Here is a 16,555-nt window from a genome sequence, read left to right as displayed (position 1 = left end):
ATGGAAATGGAACACAAGACAGATATATCTGAACAGTGAATATTCGAGGCAGTCATGGTTTATGGTATGTTTCCACTAAATCAGGGTGCAGAAGGGAATGACTTCAAAGACTCGAGAAGTGGTGAGATGCCAGCAAGACAAAGGCTTTCACGCCTCCTGTCATCCCATCTTAAGGCTAAAAAGTTTCTGCTGTTTCTTCCTATATTTCAAACAAGTCGAAAAAGGAAGAGATTCTTCTGTATTTAAAAAGACAAAAGTAACCTGGAGCTCTGTCTGCCCTCAAAACACCAACACCCAGCAGCAGGGAAAGGATGGCACACCCTCCCAGGCTGCTTTGTAAATCAAGATCTAATCTTGCAAAACCTTATTCTTTCTGGCATGCCTTATCTTGCCTTCTGTGTCATCATCAGCATAAAGCAGACTTTTGGAATTCAAAGAAGAAAAGAGTAGCATAGTCCAAAAGCTGTAGGTGTGAGGTGGTCAGGAATCCCAGCAATGAACATGAGTTTGCAAACGAGTACCAAGACCTGGGAATAGCATTAAAAGCACTGGTACAGACCCTCAGAGAGCTTAAACAAGAAGCAAGTCATGTATCACCATCATACCTTTAAGTAAATCACCCACATTTCCCTGTTACCTTCCTCTCTCTATAAACACAGACAAATCTAAGTGATGCAAGAAGATGCCTTTTGTCCCATATAGAATATTCACCAGGTACAAACATTAATTGCAGTTGGGTTCAGATTTAAATAATGTGTTTGAGACTTCCTGAAAACAGAACCCAAATCTCATCTTAGAAAGTATCTCTAAAAGGACTTGTATCAAACTAAGGAAGTCCAAAAATCCAGAAGCTTGTAGATAGGGGAATGATAACCACAGGAAAAGGGAAGATGCTGCAACACTTTGTACCTCACAAGAGAAAAAAAAAAGTGCATCAAGCATGTTTTACAAGTGAGTGCATTGCACTTTCAGATACTGATTTCTCCATTTATACAAGGCCCTAATGACACTAAGAATTATTGTCTGCTACTGTTATAAAGTGTAGAAAATAGGACAAACTGAAAGACACCTTTGAACAAGGCAACAACACTCCAATGTGGTGGTGTAGCATCATGGAGTAAAAAGGAAAGGTATTTGCAGGCTGCAAAGTGTCTTAACAGCTTGACAAACACAGCTATGCACAAATCTACAGAGACATGGATAGGAGCAAAGTAGGGTCAGGTATTGGAAATACTTCCCTCAAGTCACAAAACACTATTGATAGTTTAAATATAATTATGGAACCAATATTGCATTTGTGACCTCATTTCAGTTTCAGAGCAATAAAACGGTTGGAAAGCCTTGGAGGCACTGAGCATCAGCCATTTCAAAGGTGGTCTGCCAGGCAAACACCAGCTTTAACCTGTAGTATTTCTCTCCCAAACTGCAGTAGCACATCAATGAATAGCACTTCCTTGTAAGTCCTTACAGGTGACTTTGTGAGGACTAAGAATGTGCTAATGTGAAAAATACCTGTGAAAACCATGCTTCACACTACTAAACATTCACACCATTAAACAAGCACACCAAACCTGGAGAAAAGCATTTGAACAAAAGGGCACATTTTAAAATGCATTTGAAGAAAAGCTCTGAAAGACTCTTTGAGGACTCTCAAGTAACGCGGTACTTGGTTACACTGCTGCTTCCATGTTTTAATTTTCTGCTGAGAGATTAAGGCCTTATTAGAGTGGGTTAAGACCACCCAGTGATTTACCAACAATTACACAAGTGCATCCTACTGTGGGAATGACTCAAGTGCAGTCTGCAGAGCACAAAACACGCGGGTGGACCTACCCAGAGCAGCACCCAACCACAGCAGTCAGGCACGATCAACTACTAACAGGCACAATAAAGCAGCTAGAATAGTTTCTGTATGAGCCACTGGAATGAAAGCATTTGTAAAAAGGAGGAAAGGGCAACTATTTCTGCTAGAACTGGATGATCATTCACGAAGTAAGCTAAGAAATCTGCTTGTCTGTGGGCCTAAGGAGGAACCCCGAGTTGAGGAGCTTTTCAGAAAGCCAAGCTCTCACGGAGGTCTGACCTGCACCCTTCACACGCACATCAAAACAAGCATTACTGAGTAGCCTCAGTGTCTGTCAAGATTGGCCTGTTACACATTTCAGTGATGGGAGCTTTGTCTTCCCAGGCATTTGTAATATTACAAATATTTGGGCAGCGATGGTAGAAGCTGCATTGAAATACCTACTAAACACATATATTAGTTTCCATTTCCATCCACTCCACTTCCATTGTTGTGGTGATGCAATGTTTTATTTAACTCGCCTTCCTCATCCTCCTTTCCTTCCACTATTTATTTTTAACCAGTGTGTCCTCCAGGGCTCAATACTGGACATGCTATTGTTTAACTTACTCATCAATGGCATGGATGAGGGAGCAGAGGCCTCATCAACAAGTTCACTGAAGACACAAAGCTGGGAGGAGCAGCCAATGCCCCTGAGTGCTGTGCAGCCCTTCAGAAGGGCCTCAACAGGCTGACAGGATGGCAGGGAAGAACTTGATTAAGTTCGAAGGCAATGCAGGGTCCTGCACCTGGGAGGAACAACCCCAGCACCTGCACGAGCTGGGGGTGACCTGGAACAGCTCTGAGGAGAAAGGGCCTGGGGGTCCTGGTGACAGCCAGGCTGTCCATGAGCCAGCACCGTGTCCTTGTGACCATAAGGCCAATGGGATCGTGGGGGCCTTTAGGAAGAGCATTGGAGCAGCTCAGGGAGGTGACCCTGCCCCTCTACTCAGCCCTGGGGAGGATCACCTGGAATGCTGTGTCCAGCTCTCAGATCCTCAGCGCAGGAAAGACACAGGACTCCTGGAGCGCGGCCAGCAGAGGGTGACAAAGATATTGAAGGGACTGGAGCATCTCTCTGATGAGGAAAGGCTGAGGGAGCTGGGCTTGCTCAGCCTCGAAAAGAGATGACTGAGAGGGGACCTCATCCTTGTCTGTCAGTGTCCAAAGGGAGGTGTCAGAGCAGGGACCAGGCTCTGCTCCGTGGAGCCCAGCAGTGGGACAAGAGGCTATAGGCAGGAATTGATGCCCAGGAAGTTCCACCTGAACATGAGGATTTATTTGCTCTGCAGTGACCAAGCACAGAACAGGCTGCCCAGAGAGGGTGTGGAGTCTCCCTCACTGGGGACATTCCACAGTAGTCTGGATGCAATCCTGTGCTGTGACCTCTGGTATGGCCCTGCCTGAGCAGGGAGGTGGGACCAGACGACCTACTGTGTTCCCTTCCAACCTGACCCATTCTGCCATTTGATAACAAAGCTGATTTTAAAAACAAGACATTATCAAGAGATAAGCCAGGCTTAAAATGAAGTGCAAGGGAAAGAAGTGCTATGTGAGCATCACAAAGGCAGCTCACCAAGGAGATTTAAGGTTTGGAAAACATGAGACAAAAGAACCAAGTGAGTTTTTAGCCCCAGTCCTTTAATAAGGATTACACTTGGGAAATAAAAGTGTAACAACACAGCACAACTCCTGGCATGTGATCTGACCAGTAACTGTACAAATCCTACTGCAATGCCAGCAAGAGTCAGGACAGTCAGAAAAGAAAGATACCAAAGCTTCCTTTCCCATTCCATTTGAACTGATTGCCCTCAACAGAGACAAACATTTTCTGTGACATTAAGTTGTCATCAGCTTCTGTAAAGCCCAGTTCACTCAGTCTTTTCTTGTGCATCTGGCACTTCTTCGCAGAAGTAGCCCCAAGTACATTTGCAATTTCAGAGTTGTTTTCAGTTTGTTCAGAAATCCCAGCTCGCTTATAAAGCTCCAACTCATCAGTTACACATCCAGGTTGTTCTTGTCTGGAGCCCTCGGCACAGGCTGTTTCATCACCTGCCTGGGTAGGTTGTGTATTCCCTAAGGCAGGAAAGAGTCAATGTCACCAACAGTCATGCAAAACAGCCACATCATTAAGAAATCCTGGAATTAATTTTCTTCAATCTTAGCATTGTCACCTCATCCCACTCACTCTTTGGTTAAGCACTTCATGACAGCCACAAATTTCAAATAAAAGTTATGAATTATGCAATCCAAAAACCTGGGTATACTAGACTTACTAGTTTTACAAGTTTCTTCAAGGAAAAGAAAAATACCTTTAGTTCCCTGTGCTGAAGCATCCTTCATTTCAGAGGCCATCACTGGTCTAACCAGGACCACACCATATCCTTCATTATTATGGATCATATTATTAACCATGGTTATCTTGGGAGCCTCATAATCCTCATCTAAGAAGTTCTACAGAACAAAACAGAAATCCAACATGTCACGTCCAGCTAAAGGGATAAAAAACCTTCCAGTTTTAGGTAGAATCAGATCTCTGCATTGGCTAGAGCACAATTATTTGCCTACACAAGCAGCATTGCAAAAGGTATTTTCTCCTTCTGGCAGATAAGAAATAAAACCAGGTGACGGCTTTGGTGGTCAGGCCAAAGCAAGCAAGTCCCATTGTCATCATGTGTGACGTGTACAAGTTCCAGCACAGCACAGCAGGTTTTAAGCCAACCCAAACCTACTGGCACTAATGGATGCAGTGATAAGCTTTTGGCAAACCAGTACCTTGTGGCTGGGACTGACCTTGACCAGTATTCCCTCCTTGCAGTGGTGGATCCCATTGTGCAGCAGGGTGCACGCACTTCCTGGATAGATTTCCACACCAGCACCCTACAAGATACAGGTGGTAGCAGTTCACAAACAGTTCAGGCACATTTACAATGGAACTTGACCACTCCATGGCAGATCTTTGTGTTCATCTACCAGTTTGCACAATGCAAACCTCTTGTTACCCCTCCAGCTTCACAGCTTTGCTACCCAGCTCAAGCAGCATTACTCAAGGCTGAGGCCTCCCAGTATTACTGGCACCAGTCCATGAAGGCCTGCTGAAGAGTAGATGCACAGCTTTGAATTACTTGCTTGTTTTTCAGTCATCCCTCTCAATACCTCAAGCCCCATCATTCTACAAAATATCCAAATCAGAGTCCATTTTTGTGTTTATCATCCCTCTGTAAGAATCAAAGGTGCCAAAAAGGGCATTTCACTTGCATAACAAATGGAAATGAGAAAACTAGTTATGGGCAGAGAAACCAGGAAATCACTTTAAAAGTACTGCAGGACATGAATCAGCAATGCAAGCAATGATTATTTCACAGATGTCCCCTGTTACTGCATCACTTTGCTATCATCACACACAGACCAGCCTGACACGTTTCACTAGAGGCTACAAGACCCCTGGGACCAATCTTGATTCAGTAACAGGTAGCTGTCCAAAATGAATTTGTAAAGTTCTCTCCAGAGCGACAGAAGCCACTCTGTGACTGACTGCACTATTTCGAAAGAGAAACCTTTATTTTCAATTAGGCAATAAGTCAAAGTTAAGAATGAGTGTGTACCTTGGCCCCATAAAGATCTGAGTTTTTCATCAGTAGCTCAGCTGACGTCCTCACTGTTATTCCTGTGGTTTCACACTGTAACACACAATTCTCCAGCGTGGTTTTCCCATGATGGACATCTACATACACAGAAACAGTTACTGCTGGATGAACCAGTTCTGCAAAGACAAACGCCTCCAACACACAGCCTTAGAGCAGCTTTGCAGTGTGATATTTTCATTTCATCCACTTCAGATTCAATTCACTGATTTGTTCATGTGTGGTTTGAACTCATGCTGTTTTTGTGGTCTAAGCAGGGACAAACTGGTTGAAGATTTGTCTTAAAGTTTTTTTGTCTTTTTTTTTTTATGACAGCAGTAATTCTTTTCATTACATTCCTAAGAGACTTCTGGACTCAAAAGATATTAAATACATGCATACAAGTGTTAATAAACTTTTCAACATGTTTAAAACCCAAATTTCTGTTGAGGCAAAATATTAATTAGCATCTTCTGCAAAGACAAGGCCACGCCCAATAAACTCATTGGATACAATTTAGACTTAGTTGAGTGTCAGTTTGAAGGTGCTGGAAACAAAGCCCTACAGGACTCCTACAGCACATGCTGTTCCTCAGTGGAGCACTGGCTGAGGTCAGCTGCAGCTGCATATTGCCATGGAGGCTTTTCTATGGAAAGTGGAATTTTTTCCTTTTCCACTCAGCCTGACACAGGCGGCACAGCACTCAGAGACACAGCAGATCAAGTCAAAAGATCTTATCCCAGTATAAGAATAAACTGTAAGAGCCACAATAGCTTGAAAGTACAAACAGAAGTTATTTTGATGTCCACATTATGAGCAAGTTAAAAAAAAGAGGGGGAAGACTTGATACTTATACCTGTAGGGCTCCTCTCTACAATATTTTGTCAAACTGCAACACTGGGTCCCCTGCTTTAATTCTAACACTATTTATAGAAGAGTCACAAAAAGGTCAAGATGCTTTTACACTTACTTAAAATCCCCTCCACAGCATCATGTTGTACTAACTTCAAATTGGAGATCTTTATATTGGCTCCTGTACAGTCAAAGAAGTTGTCTCCTTTACCTTGTTTTTCTATCACGACATCATCTGGCAGGCCATAGCCTAAGAGCAGAGATGAAAGATGCAAGTTTGGAGAATATCTGGTGACAATGAGGTGTTCAGTACGTAACAGACTCTTAAATTAATGAAAGAAGTTTAAAGCTTGATGTTTTAATACCTTGAATAGGATTTTCACCAAGTGGCCAGGCTACACGTTACACCCCCTCTGTGCCAAGGTACGGGCACTCCAAAAAGTTACCTTACTTGAATGGCACACAACAAAATGCAAGGTTATTTGAGAAAGTTGAACAAATGGGTAACTGAGCTCACATTTGCCAAGGCCGAAGTTCTCACTCCCAAAAGTTACAACAGAGAAGGGGGGATGCAGGAATTGAGGACACACAGGCACCTCCAGTCTGCTCTCCAAGGACAGAAGTTCACTAGAACATGCAAAGCTTCCAAAGAACACAGCGGGGAACAGCAGCCACACCACAACACCAGAAAAAAAAGTGGAAAGGGCTTGATACTGTTAGTATGCCTCACTCAACTTCCCTATTTGCCTGGAATTTGGGGAGAAATTCAGCGTTCCTGTGTTGCACAGGCTCCCCAATTAATTCGGTTTAAAAAGAAGCTTTCACAAGCACATGCCAACATTGATTTACTAAGCCATCCACAGTTGTCAGCATTTAAGCACTTACAGGAAAATTTATGAGCATGTAAAGCTTTTATTGCTTGTCACTGACAAGAATCATGATAAGGAAAGCAATAATGCAACATCCATTAAAGCAGCATGAGTCCTATCATTTTCTGAAAGCACACACAAGATAAGAAGGGCCCAAGCAGAATGCCAGCTTTTACCCAAGTACATAAATTAATAAATACTGCCACGTGCAAGTAGAAAGGTTAAAAACAAACAAAAAAACCCCAAAAAACCAAAAAAAACACCCCAAAACCTGTGGTGATGCGATACTTTTACTGTATTTTCATATGTTCTCTGTACCCCGATGGTTCATCCCTACCTTCCCCACTTCTATTCCCAGTTGGCTTGCCCCAGACCCAAGCCGCTCCCCCGGTGTTCCCTATATTGTTGTTCTCCTCCCCTTGTTCCGCATCAATCACCCAAACCCCTCCTGTTATTCCTGAAAGTTCTGTGCCTGTCACCAGAGCCCCCCCTAATTACCCAAATATGGTCCCCGTCAATCCCCCGAGATCCTGCCCCCTCAGATACCTCCCCTCTTGGAAATCCCCTGAACCACCACGCCCCATAGGGGCCTGTGATCCCTTTCCCTCCACCCCTCAAGACTGTTGGTTTATGTGAACGTCTATCCCTGTCCATATCCCTCCCTTAGAGATCCCTATTGGTCCCCTGACAATTCATCCCCGTTGTAACACCTCCCTTTATAAATTGTTCAGCTCTGATCCAGATACCCTCCAATAAAGTTGGATTACCTCCTGTGGCAAGCCTCCTCACTACTTTTTATCCTCTCCCTCGTGTGGGCTGCTGTGCCTGGAGCTTCAGCTCCCCTGGGCAGAGCTGAACTCCAGAGGAGCAGCTTTAAAGCCGAGAGCCTCTGGTTGCTCCCCACTCCTGTCACACACCACAGGGAGTAGCCGAGCAGAGGAGCGAGCCGTCAGTGCGACACAAAAACCAAAACCCAAACAACCAACCTTTGAACAAGAGTTGGCAGAAAGTTTTGAAGACAGGCAATTTAATGCAAAGTTAAGTGATTGATATTTCAACACATGGTATTACCCAGAAACCTTTTCCCACTGCTATGTAGATTTAAGGTCACCCCTGGAAAGGAGGGGGCATGGGACAGTTCCAGCATGGAAAACACCACAGGACAGCAAAAGTCAGATGTAGCTTAACTTCTCACCACTACAGAACGAGGTTATTATCCAAAGCAGGAGTTTAGGAATGACTGTCCTACAGAGTGCCTGCAGTTTTCTGACTGTGCCTTTAGCTTGCTTTACACTTCACCTCTGAAGCAGCAGCCCTAGAACAAAGGAAGGTTCACCTGCTGCCCAGGGGTGTTCACTCCCCAGCAGGGCTGTGCCCCTGCCTGAGGCTGAGGGGCTCCACAGGCAGCCCAAGGCCACTGTCATCCACTGACACGGAGCACAGACAGAGAAGGGCTGATGCTGCAGGTTCCCAGCCAGCTTGAACAACTATGGCACAAGCAGAAGGGAAGTTCTCAGGTGCCTTTGCAACACCTTTTTGTCCAGCATGGAAGTTATCTTTACCATGACTTCCTGCAACAGCTACTGCTTTAGCCTTATTTAGTTCCTGAAAGTTTTTATTTATCCCTGACTTACTAATCTTCATACTTTCAACCCTGGTACTGACTTGCACAGAGGCTGGGAAAAAATAAAAGCTCTATGAAGCAAAGTCACATATCTTCCATGAGTCACCCCTTCATCCCAAAAAAGCCACCAAAGCAGCCAGCTGCTCAGATTAGTGCCAGCAAAGTTTGTCTTGATGCTCCTACTTCAAACGTTCCTGGCTGCTCCTACTGCTATAATACCTTATCTAACAGGAGTCCATATAAGAAGATTAAATACCTGACAAGTACTTGTTATTCAGAGCATGGTTTGTACTAAAAATACATATTTATGTGCCTTGCTCCTTAAAATAGAGCAGCTCATCCTTTAATGTGTGGTACTGCACTATTTGTATTTCAGTTTCCTCAAAGCTAGAAAAGCAATAAATAGCACCACACACATTTTAGAACAATGTCATTCTTGAGATAAATAAAGCACTTTATCGAGGTCCCTTGTCCTGCAGGTGCACTGGTTATCACAATGTGTATCTTTATAAATCAAACACACACAGGAGATGGGCAAGAAAGAAAATGACACTCATAAAACAAGAAGGGCGAGAAAAATAAAAGTCCAGAACATCAGGAAATTAAACTCTCAGCCTTCTTCTCATTAAGAAGCTTTGACAAGACAAAAATGCAACTAAATAAGCGTATGAACAGCTGCAGAAGCCCCAGTGATAAACAGACTGTAACACTGCAACAGAGTGCGCCTGCCTAAAGCACAGGAATACACTGAGAAATCAAGAGTGGTGAGACAGCAACATATCCTAGGCAAAGCAGAAGTATTTAAAACACAAATATTTTGCAAGAAAAATTCTAAAATCACATCTGTTGTGTCTGTTTCGAAAGAAAAAATGTGTTAATCAAAAGCTTCCTCCTCCACCTGCATGCCTCCCACAAGTGCAGTCAGGTTGGCAGCCCCTGCTCCCCATCACTGACATGCTCCAAGTGCCATCACTAAATCCTAAGAGCACCTCCTGGCTCCTTCCTCCTGCTCTCACTGGGGCTGTAGCAGCAGTGGGGCTCAGAGGCTGCCCGAGGCCCATTCAGACATGCAAAGAACCACAAAGACATTTCTCAAGTACTCTTAAGTTAGTAGAAGCCTCTCAGAATAACTTCTCTGTTTCCACTATTACAACAAGTAAGTCCCTTAGGTTTCTGTTGAATCCTGTCTATTACCTGCATAATCACCACTTATGCAGACAAAGAGGAGGAAATTATGAGTTTCTACCAATTAACAAAATCTGCAGTTTATCTGCACTATGGCTAACAAAACAGCTCACTCCACCCTGCATTAGGCACAGCTCTGCAGCACAAACAGGAATACTTTGCAGAAAAAAGCAAACGCTCCTGGCAAACTCTGCAGAGAGTAAATCCTTACACAGAGCTAGTTTAAGGCATTCCATTTACTTGTTTAAGGACCTTTAGACTAGCAAACCTTCTACCTTCTATCTCAACGGAATCAGCAATGCAGAAGACGCCATCGACAACATAATGACCAGGACAGATGATGACTCTGTCTCCTTCATAACAGGCATTTACAGCTGCCAATGGATCACAGTGAAACTGCAATAGACAAAAAAATACAATCAGATCCCAAAGAATGCTGTAAAAATGGATGCTTTTATGCCCTTAGAGCTTGCTTTCAATTAAGTGCTGCTGCTTTTGCTTAAAAGAAACCCTTTTAATGGCACCAATAATACAAAATTTCTACTTTGAATTCAAGAATTGTAGCCCTCTGTGGACAAAACCAGCCTTAACACATGCCTTTGATGTTTGTGTCATGCCCATTCCCCCAAGAGAAAACTGTGGACACACAGATCAAGCAACACATTCACCCCAAAGCAAACTTCACCACTGCCTGGAGCCAACATTTCAACTGAGCCTAAGTGATTTGCCATGAATTTACCACAAAGAAATGGATGACAGAAGGTAAAGAAAATAAAAACCAAACAATTCAGCAAGTAGATCAGAGCTGGTCTGAATACTCCTGTGTTTGCTCGTGGTATGAGTCACCCCCAAACATAGTTCCAATACCACAGTGGTAAATAGGTCCACATGGTCCTTTTCCTTGATAAAGAGGGCAGGCTGATATCCTTCACAAACATTACTGAGGAATTCTATACTGAAGGATGACAGCACAGAAAAACTACACCTTTATTGCATCCCAGCAAATTCCAAGGTAAACATAATAAGAGCATTTTTTCAGTTGCCAAGTCAGAAAATCAGATTTATAGCCTGGAAGTTATTCCAGGACCTTCCCCATGGCTCCATCTTGGCAAAGTGTAATTCATGAACATGATCAGAATACAGCAAACCATTTCATCTGGGTGCAAGGAATTCAGCCTGTTCTTAACTGCTGAAGTAGCAAGTCTTGTCTGAGTTCACTGAAACTAAACATAGCTGCTCCTGAAATAAATTATTTCCTACACAGTACCGAAGCAAGAAAATGACATTTCTTCCTTCAAACTCTAGATCATGATCAGCGGCATCAAGAGACATGGGCATTTCAAACCTAAATTCAAGTGTTACACCTTACCATGTTTCACTGTAGAATTATTACAGGTTCATCTCATTTCCTACACACAGGAAGTAAGTTGCTTGTATAGAGTACTCAATAGGCACAAATGAATAAAAAGAAATTATTTGTATCATCCAGTTTTACCACTTATTGTTTAAATTACAGTGACTTTTTTGTTTTGAACTGACAAAAAAATCCCAGCCCTGTAGTGTAGTATGTTGCAAATGTAGTATCTTCGTATCTTGCACATGGTAAATTAACTTATTCTTCCACATCGTTTCTTGAGAGGAAAAACTATTAGCAGACAATTCCTGTCACTGCACCTGTATTTCTAGGCCTTCACAAGATTCTGGGCAAAGTTTATCCCTTGCCAACAGATGAAGCAGACTTGCTGTCATGGTCCAGGGCACAACATGAGTGACCTTGGCACCCGTTGGTCTCAGTCCTTTAGCCTGGAGGCTGCCATACTTCTGGTAACCAAACACGTACCTGCAACAAGAGCAACACAGCCAACAGCTCTTCCTTCAGTAAACACCTCCTCTAAGTTATGTGATTGCCCTTAGGAGCCTCCTCCCCGCACAAACCTACCAATTACCTCAGCAGAGGATTCTCAATTAGTTTTAGCTTTTGTTTTAAGTGCTCCACTTTGTCATACAATTTTAGTCCTTCCACAATGGAAACATTTTCTGCTTCTGAGTCCGAATCATTGCTTGATATGCTGTTCCTCACATTTAAAAACTTCTCATAAAGTTCTTCACATTTAGCCAACAAGTTCTGATAATCAGCTACCAGCCCAGAAGGCACCCGGTGTTCCAGGACATCATAGTGCCTGCAATTCAGAGCAAGGGGTCAGCACATTCACAATCCTCAAAGACCAAACATGAGACTGGAGAGAACCTGAGGAGTTCTGCATCAGTGCTTAAGTCAAAGTTCTCTGCAGTCTGCATCAACACTGCTCCACTTTATTTGCAAGCAGCAAAACGAGAAAATCAGAACATTTTACTTTCTAAATAGCTGCCCATCCGCCTTGAAAGATTGTATACAACTATCAGAAACTCACTCTAAAATAAAGGCATAAGCACAGCCATAAAAAAAGGGTAACAATTTAGAAGGTAGTATCTAAGCCTTTATTAGAAAAACTAAGAAAGATTCACACACATTCTTCCTGCAGAATGACCGACTTACAAGTTTTTGTTTACATTCAGCTCCATTCTGGTTTTTATTTTATGCCCAGAGGTAAAGAATGGAGTATCCTATGCCAGCCTTTATTAGGATTACAACTTGTACCAGTGTGAGGGTGACTATTGCTGAATTTAGGGCACCATCTGATGGAATGCCAAAGACTACAGGGAAAAACTGAGGGCTCAGAAATCAAGTGGCAGCCTCAGTTGTGCTCTCTTTCCATACAAAATTTTGACCAGCTGACAGTGAATGCTGTTACAACAAACTTGCTTTGGTTTACGAGTCAACAGGGTTTTTTTTACACCTAATTTTGAGTCACTATTCCCACATGGCACATTCCAGTGGTTCTGCCCTAAGAACAGCAAAGGTGTTGCACTCACAGTCTCAGTCGAGGCTCAACACATCGAACGAAGTAATCAAACTCATCCTCCTCCTCCTCGTCCCACGTCCTCCAGATGCACTGGTAGAAGAACCTTTGGAAGCCAAGTGTGAAATCATACAGAGGAGAGCAGAGTCAAGAGCACTGGAAACACCAATGTAACCAATGTGAGAATTCACCTCAAAGCATCACCTTTCTCTAAATTCATGCTACTGTCCCCTAAGCTGCTTAGTACACACAGAAGTCACCTCTCCTGTTGCTTACCTGCATAAAGAGTTTTACTTTGTCTCTAAGTTTAAAATTCATAATAATTTCCTACTTCCTCAAAAGGGAGTGAACAGCTAAAAGCTGGATTTGAAAAGCAAGACTGACACTCTTCATATTCTGAGGCTTTTTGGTTGTTTGGTTTCGGCCAATCGCCCTTCAGCTAAGCTTTCTTTCTGACAATGTAGGTCATTCCTCCTATTTTAGCTTTTTTGTCCACTCCTAACAGCCAATTTTGTATAGAGATTTCAAACAGCATGTAGTGCCTGAAAGAAAGGAAGATGGAAAAGAAGAAAAAATATACAGAATATGTAAAGAGACACCTAAAGAATAAAGAGCAAATTTAGGGGAGGAGGCAAAATGCAGAAAGAAGAACAGGACCAAAAAAATTAAAAATCCACCAAAATGTTATTAAAGAGAAAGAATAGTGTATTAGGCTGCAAGTGACACAGTCACTCTGGGGTGAAAAAGAGAGGGAAAGCAGTCTCCTCAGAGTACCAGTCATCAGATTTACTTTGGAAAACTTGGCTTGTGGAGCTGCCAGCATGGCCCAAGAATTCAGGACAGGACGCACGGGGTACTAGCAGGGCGTAATTGTCCTACCTGACATGCTCTATGGCTAGTGCTGTCTGGTCAAACTCTCCTGACTCATCATACACAACCCACAGCTCCTGCAGCAGGATCTGATGTTCCTTCAGCTCCAGGAGCTCCTGCATGCATTCCAGGGTAAAGCTGCCATCCTGGGACTCGCACAGGAACGGCTCACTGAGCTGCACAACTGCCTTCAGAGCCAAGAAATTCACACCAACCACCTGTGGGAACAAACAGCTCTGCAGATTCCCTCGGAACTGCAGATCCAGCTGAGGGAGGGGAACATGATGTGCCTCAGTCATGGCCATTCTGGGTCCCAACTGATCCACACAAACCAACACAAATGGCACAGTACAGCCAAGGCCATCTCGACAGCTGAATGATGACCGGGAGTTAAGCTTCTCACATCCACAATGCTAGAGAGCCTTTCCCACATCCAAAACTTCATTCAAATCCCTCATAATGCTCATAGCAAGGCCAGTAAGTTGCTCTCTTTTTTTTTGTTTTGTTTTGTTTTGCTGTTTTAAAAAAATGGCAAAAGCAGTATCCTCAGACTCAAACAAACCAATACTTCACAGCTCTTTGGGACCCCTTTGAGGCTCATTTTTCAAAGTGCCCACAGGATACAAACAATCCAAGTTTCTTCTTAGTCTGGGCCAGTGACAGCCATTTTTGTCACTAACTGGACAGAAGAGCTGAGAGGCTACAGAGTTTTTCCCTCCTCAACCATGTGATAAAACTGCAAGTTTGAACATCCAAGGTTTGCAACAGGGGTGTATGACCTGGACATAGAGAGACCTAGAAAAGTCTGTTGCAGAGGTAAATTATGTAAACTGGAGACAAATGCCTGAGCAGCAGCGATCCGCTCACCCCAACAAGGACCTCAAACACATCAGTGCGCCAGATTGCCTGCCAGCCAGAGGGCTCAAGGACCTTCCCCAGGTATTCGGCTATGAACTGCTTCACCTCAGAAGCTTTGCAGTCAGCTAAAAAGAAATTGAAGACATACATTTATGCAAGGAATGGATGAAAAGTCCTCCGCATCACTGGAAAATGAAAGTCAACACAATTGAAATGTTCCTCTACCACCTGTCATGTTGGACTTCATTTTGTTTTGCTCGTGATAACCATAAGCATTTTTGCTAGTTTTCTTAGTATTGAGAGAGCTGGAGACCATCTGGTTTGTGCTCCTCTGAAAGACATCCAGGACTCAACATTCCAGTCACTGAAGGTTTCAGTGCCAATCGTATTAAGCACATAACCTCTGCCTTATCTTAAACAGGTTTACAATACACAAAAAAATTCTAGGAAGACCAGGTAAAAGAAGGCACAGAATCCACTATTAACACCTCTGCCTTTCCATCACTCAGATTTTATTTACTTATATTAAAATTACTGCCTCCTGGTCCACCAGCTAGAGCAGCTGAGGTTACAGCATAAGTGATGACAGGACACTGTATATTTTCCAGCCCCCATTATTAAAGGCATCTCGCACCTTAATATACAAGTGACTCCATTTAAACTAGATCGTTTAAAGTCACTACAAGAAAACTGACACCACCTTATTTGCCTATGAAAAAATTACTTACCCAAGATGTAATCCTGGTAAGCTCTGAATCGCTCGTAAAACAAAAGATGATCGGTGTGAAAAATATCTGGAAAAAGCACGTTCCCGTCTGGCACTGTTCTTCCTAAAGTAGTCCCTGGTTTGTCACGACTGCCATAGTCACTCCAGGAGTCAGCACTCGAATCACTCTCAGCATCTTCCCGGTGCAGATCTGGGAAGAGGAGCGGGAGTAAAGCAAACCCCACGAGCTGTCAGTTCAGCCACTCACTGGTCTATTCCCAGAGAACTCCTGTTCAGCCCAAGGCCTATCACGAACCTGCTTTCTACGGCACGTCTTAAAATTATCCTTGATGAAGCGTTTCAAACCCATACACATTCCTCGACGCCCATTTCAGCGCCCGTAGTAGGCACTGACAAACATACCAGAACTTTACGATTAAAAGGAAAGAAACCCCACCACATTTTAGTGTTGATTTCCAGAGCCATCCCTACGTGCGCTCCCTCGTTTCCAGGCCGGTGCCCACGCCCCGAGCCGGGGGGCGGCTGCGGGGGCGGCTGCGGGGCCGGCCGGGTACGAGGGACGCTCAGCCAAGCAGGCGTTACCCTGCCCAGGGGGCGGCCCGTGGTGGATCCGAACCCCAGCCGGAGCAGCCCGGACAGCACAGCCTGACCTGGCCGCTCCTCGCCTCCACACCATCCAGCTGCATCCCTCGGGCACCGCCCGAGCGCGGGGCGCAGGCTGCCCGCGGCCCTCCCGGCTGCCCGCGGCCCTCCCCGCCCGCGGGCACACGCAGCCCATACCTCTCTCGGCCTGCTCGGCGCGGTCCCGCGGGCCGGCGCCGGCGCCGGCACCGGCAACCGGCGAGTCCCGGCCATCCCCCTGCGGTCCCGGCGGCCGCGGCTCCGCCATTCCGCCTGCTCGGCTTCAAACCGCCCGGGCCGCCAACGGCCGCGCCGGCGCACGCCTGGGGAGCAGCCGGCGACCAGCGCCGCGCCCTCATTGGCTGGCGGCAGACAGCGCCCCGTCTTTATTGGCTGGCGGCAGAGAGCGCCCCGCCCTGATTGGCTGGCGGCAGCGGCGGCCGTTGGAGCGCGGGTTCCTCAGCAGCCGCCGCTGTCCCGTGCCTGGCCGGGCTCGCTCTGCAGCAGGGCGGGAACAGCGCAGAGCGGCCGGAGCCTTCCCCATCAGGGCCAACCGAGCCCACGGACTGGTGCGGTCCTGGCA

The 16,555-nt window shown here is 44.9% G+C and overlaps 1 protein-coding gene across 1 annotated transcript; it reads right to left on the bottom strand.

Moving 5' to 3' along the window:
• Window positions 1-3,463: 3,463 nt before the first annotated feature.
• Window positions 3,464-16,262, bottom strand: SHCBP1 (SHC binding and spindle associated 1). The gene is made up of 13 exons (XM_042027578.1): window positions 16,132-16,262; window positions 15,353-15,541; window positions 14,634-14,749; window positions 13,776-13,984; window positions 12,910-13,002; window positions 11,943-12,176; window positions 11,671-11,836; window positions 10,272-10,392; window positions 6,437-6,568; window positions 5,449-5,567; window positions 4,637-4,723; window positions 4,156-4,297; window positions 3,464-3,919 (listed from the first exon to the last, which is right to left on the bottom strand). The coding sequence occupies exons 1-13, from the start codon at window positions 16,238-16,240 to the stop codon at window positions 3,600-3,602; spliced, it is 2,037 nt and encodes a 678-aa protein (XP_041883512.1). The 5' UTR covers window positions 16,241-16,262; the 3' UTR covers window positions 3,464-3,599.
• Window positions 16,263-16,555: the final 293 nt, after the last annotated feature.

The sequence above is a fragment of the Corvus kubaryi genome, unplaced genomic scaffold, assembly GCF_017639235.1.
Source record: "Corvus kubaryi isolate FWS band 111438036 unplaced genomic scaffold, C.kubaryi_AGA036_p1.0 37300, whole genome shotgun sequence".
NCBI lineage: Eukaryota > Metazoa > Chordata > Aves > Passeriformes > Corvidae > Corvus > Corvus kubaryi.
This window is presented reverse-complemented; position numbering and strand designations above follow the sequence as displayed.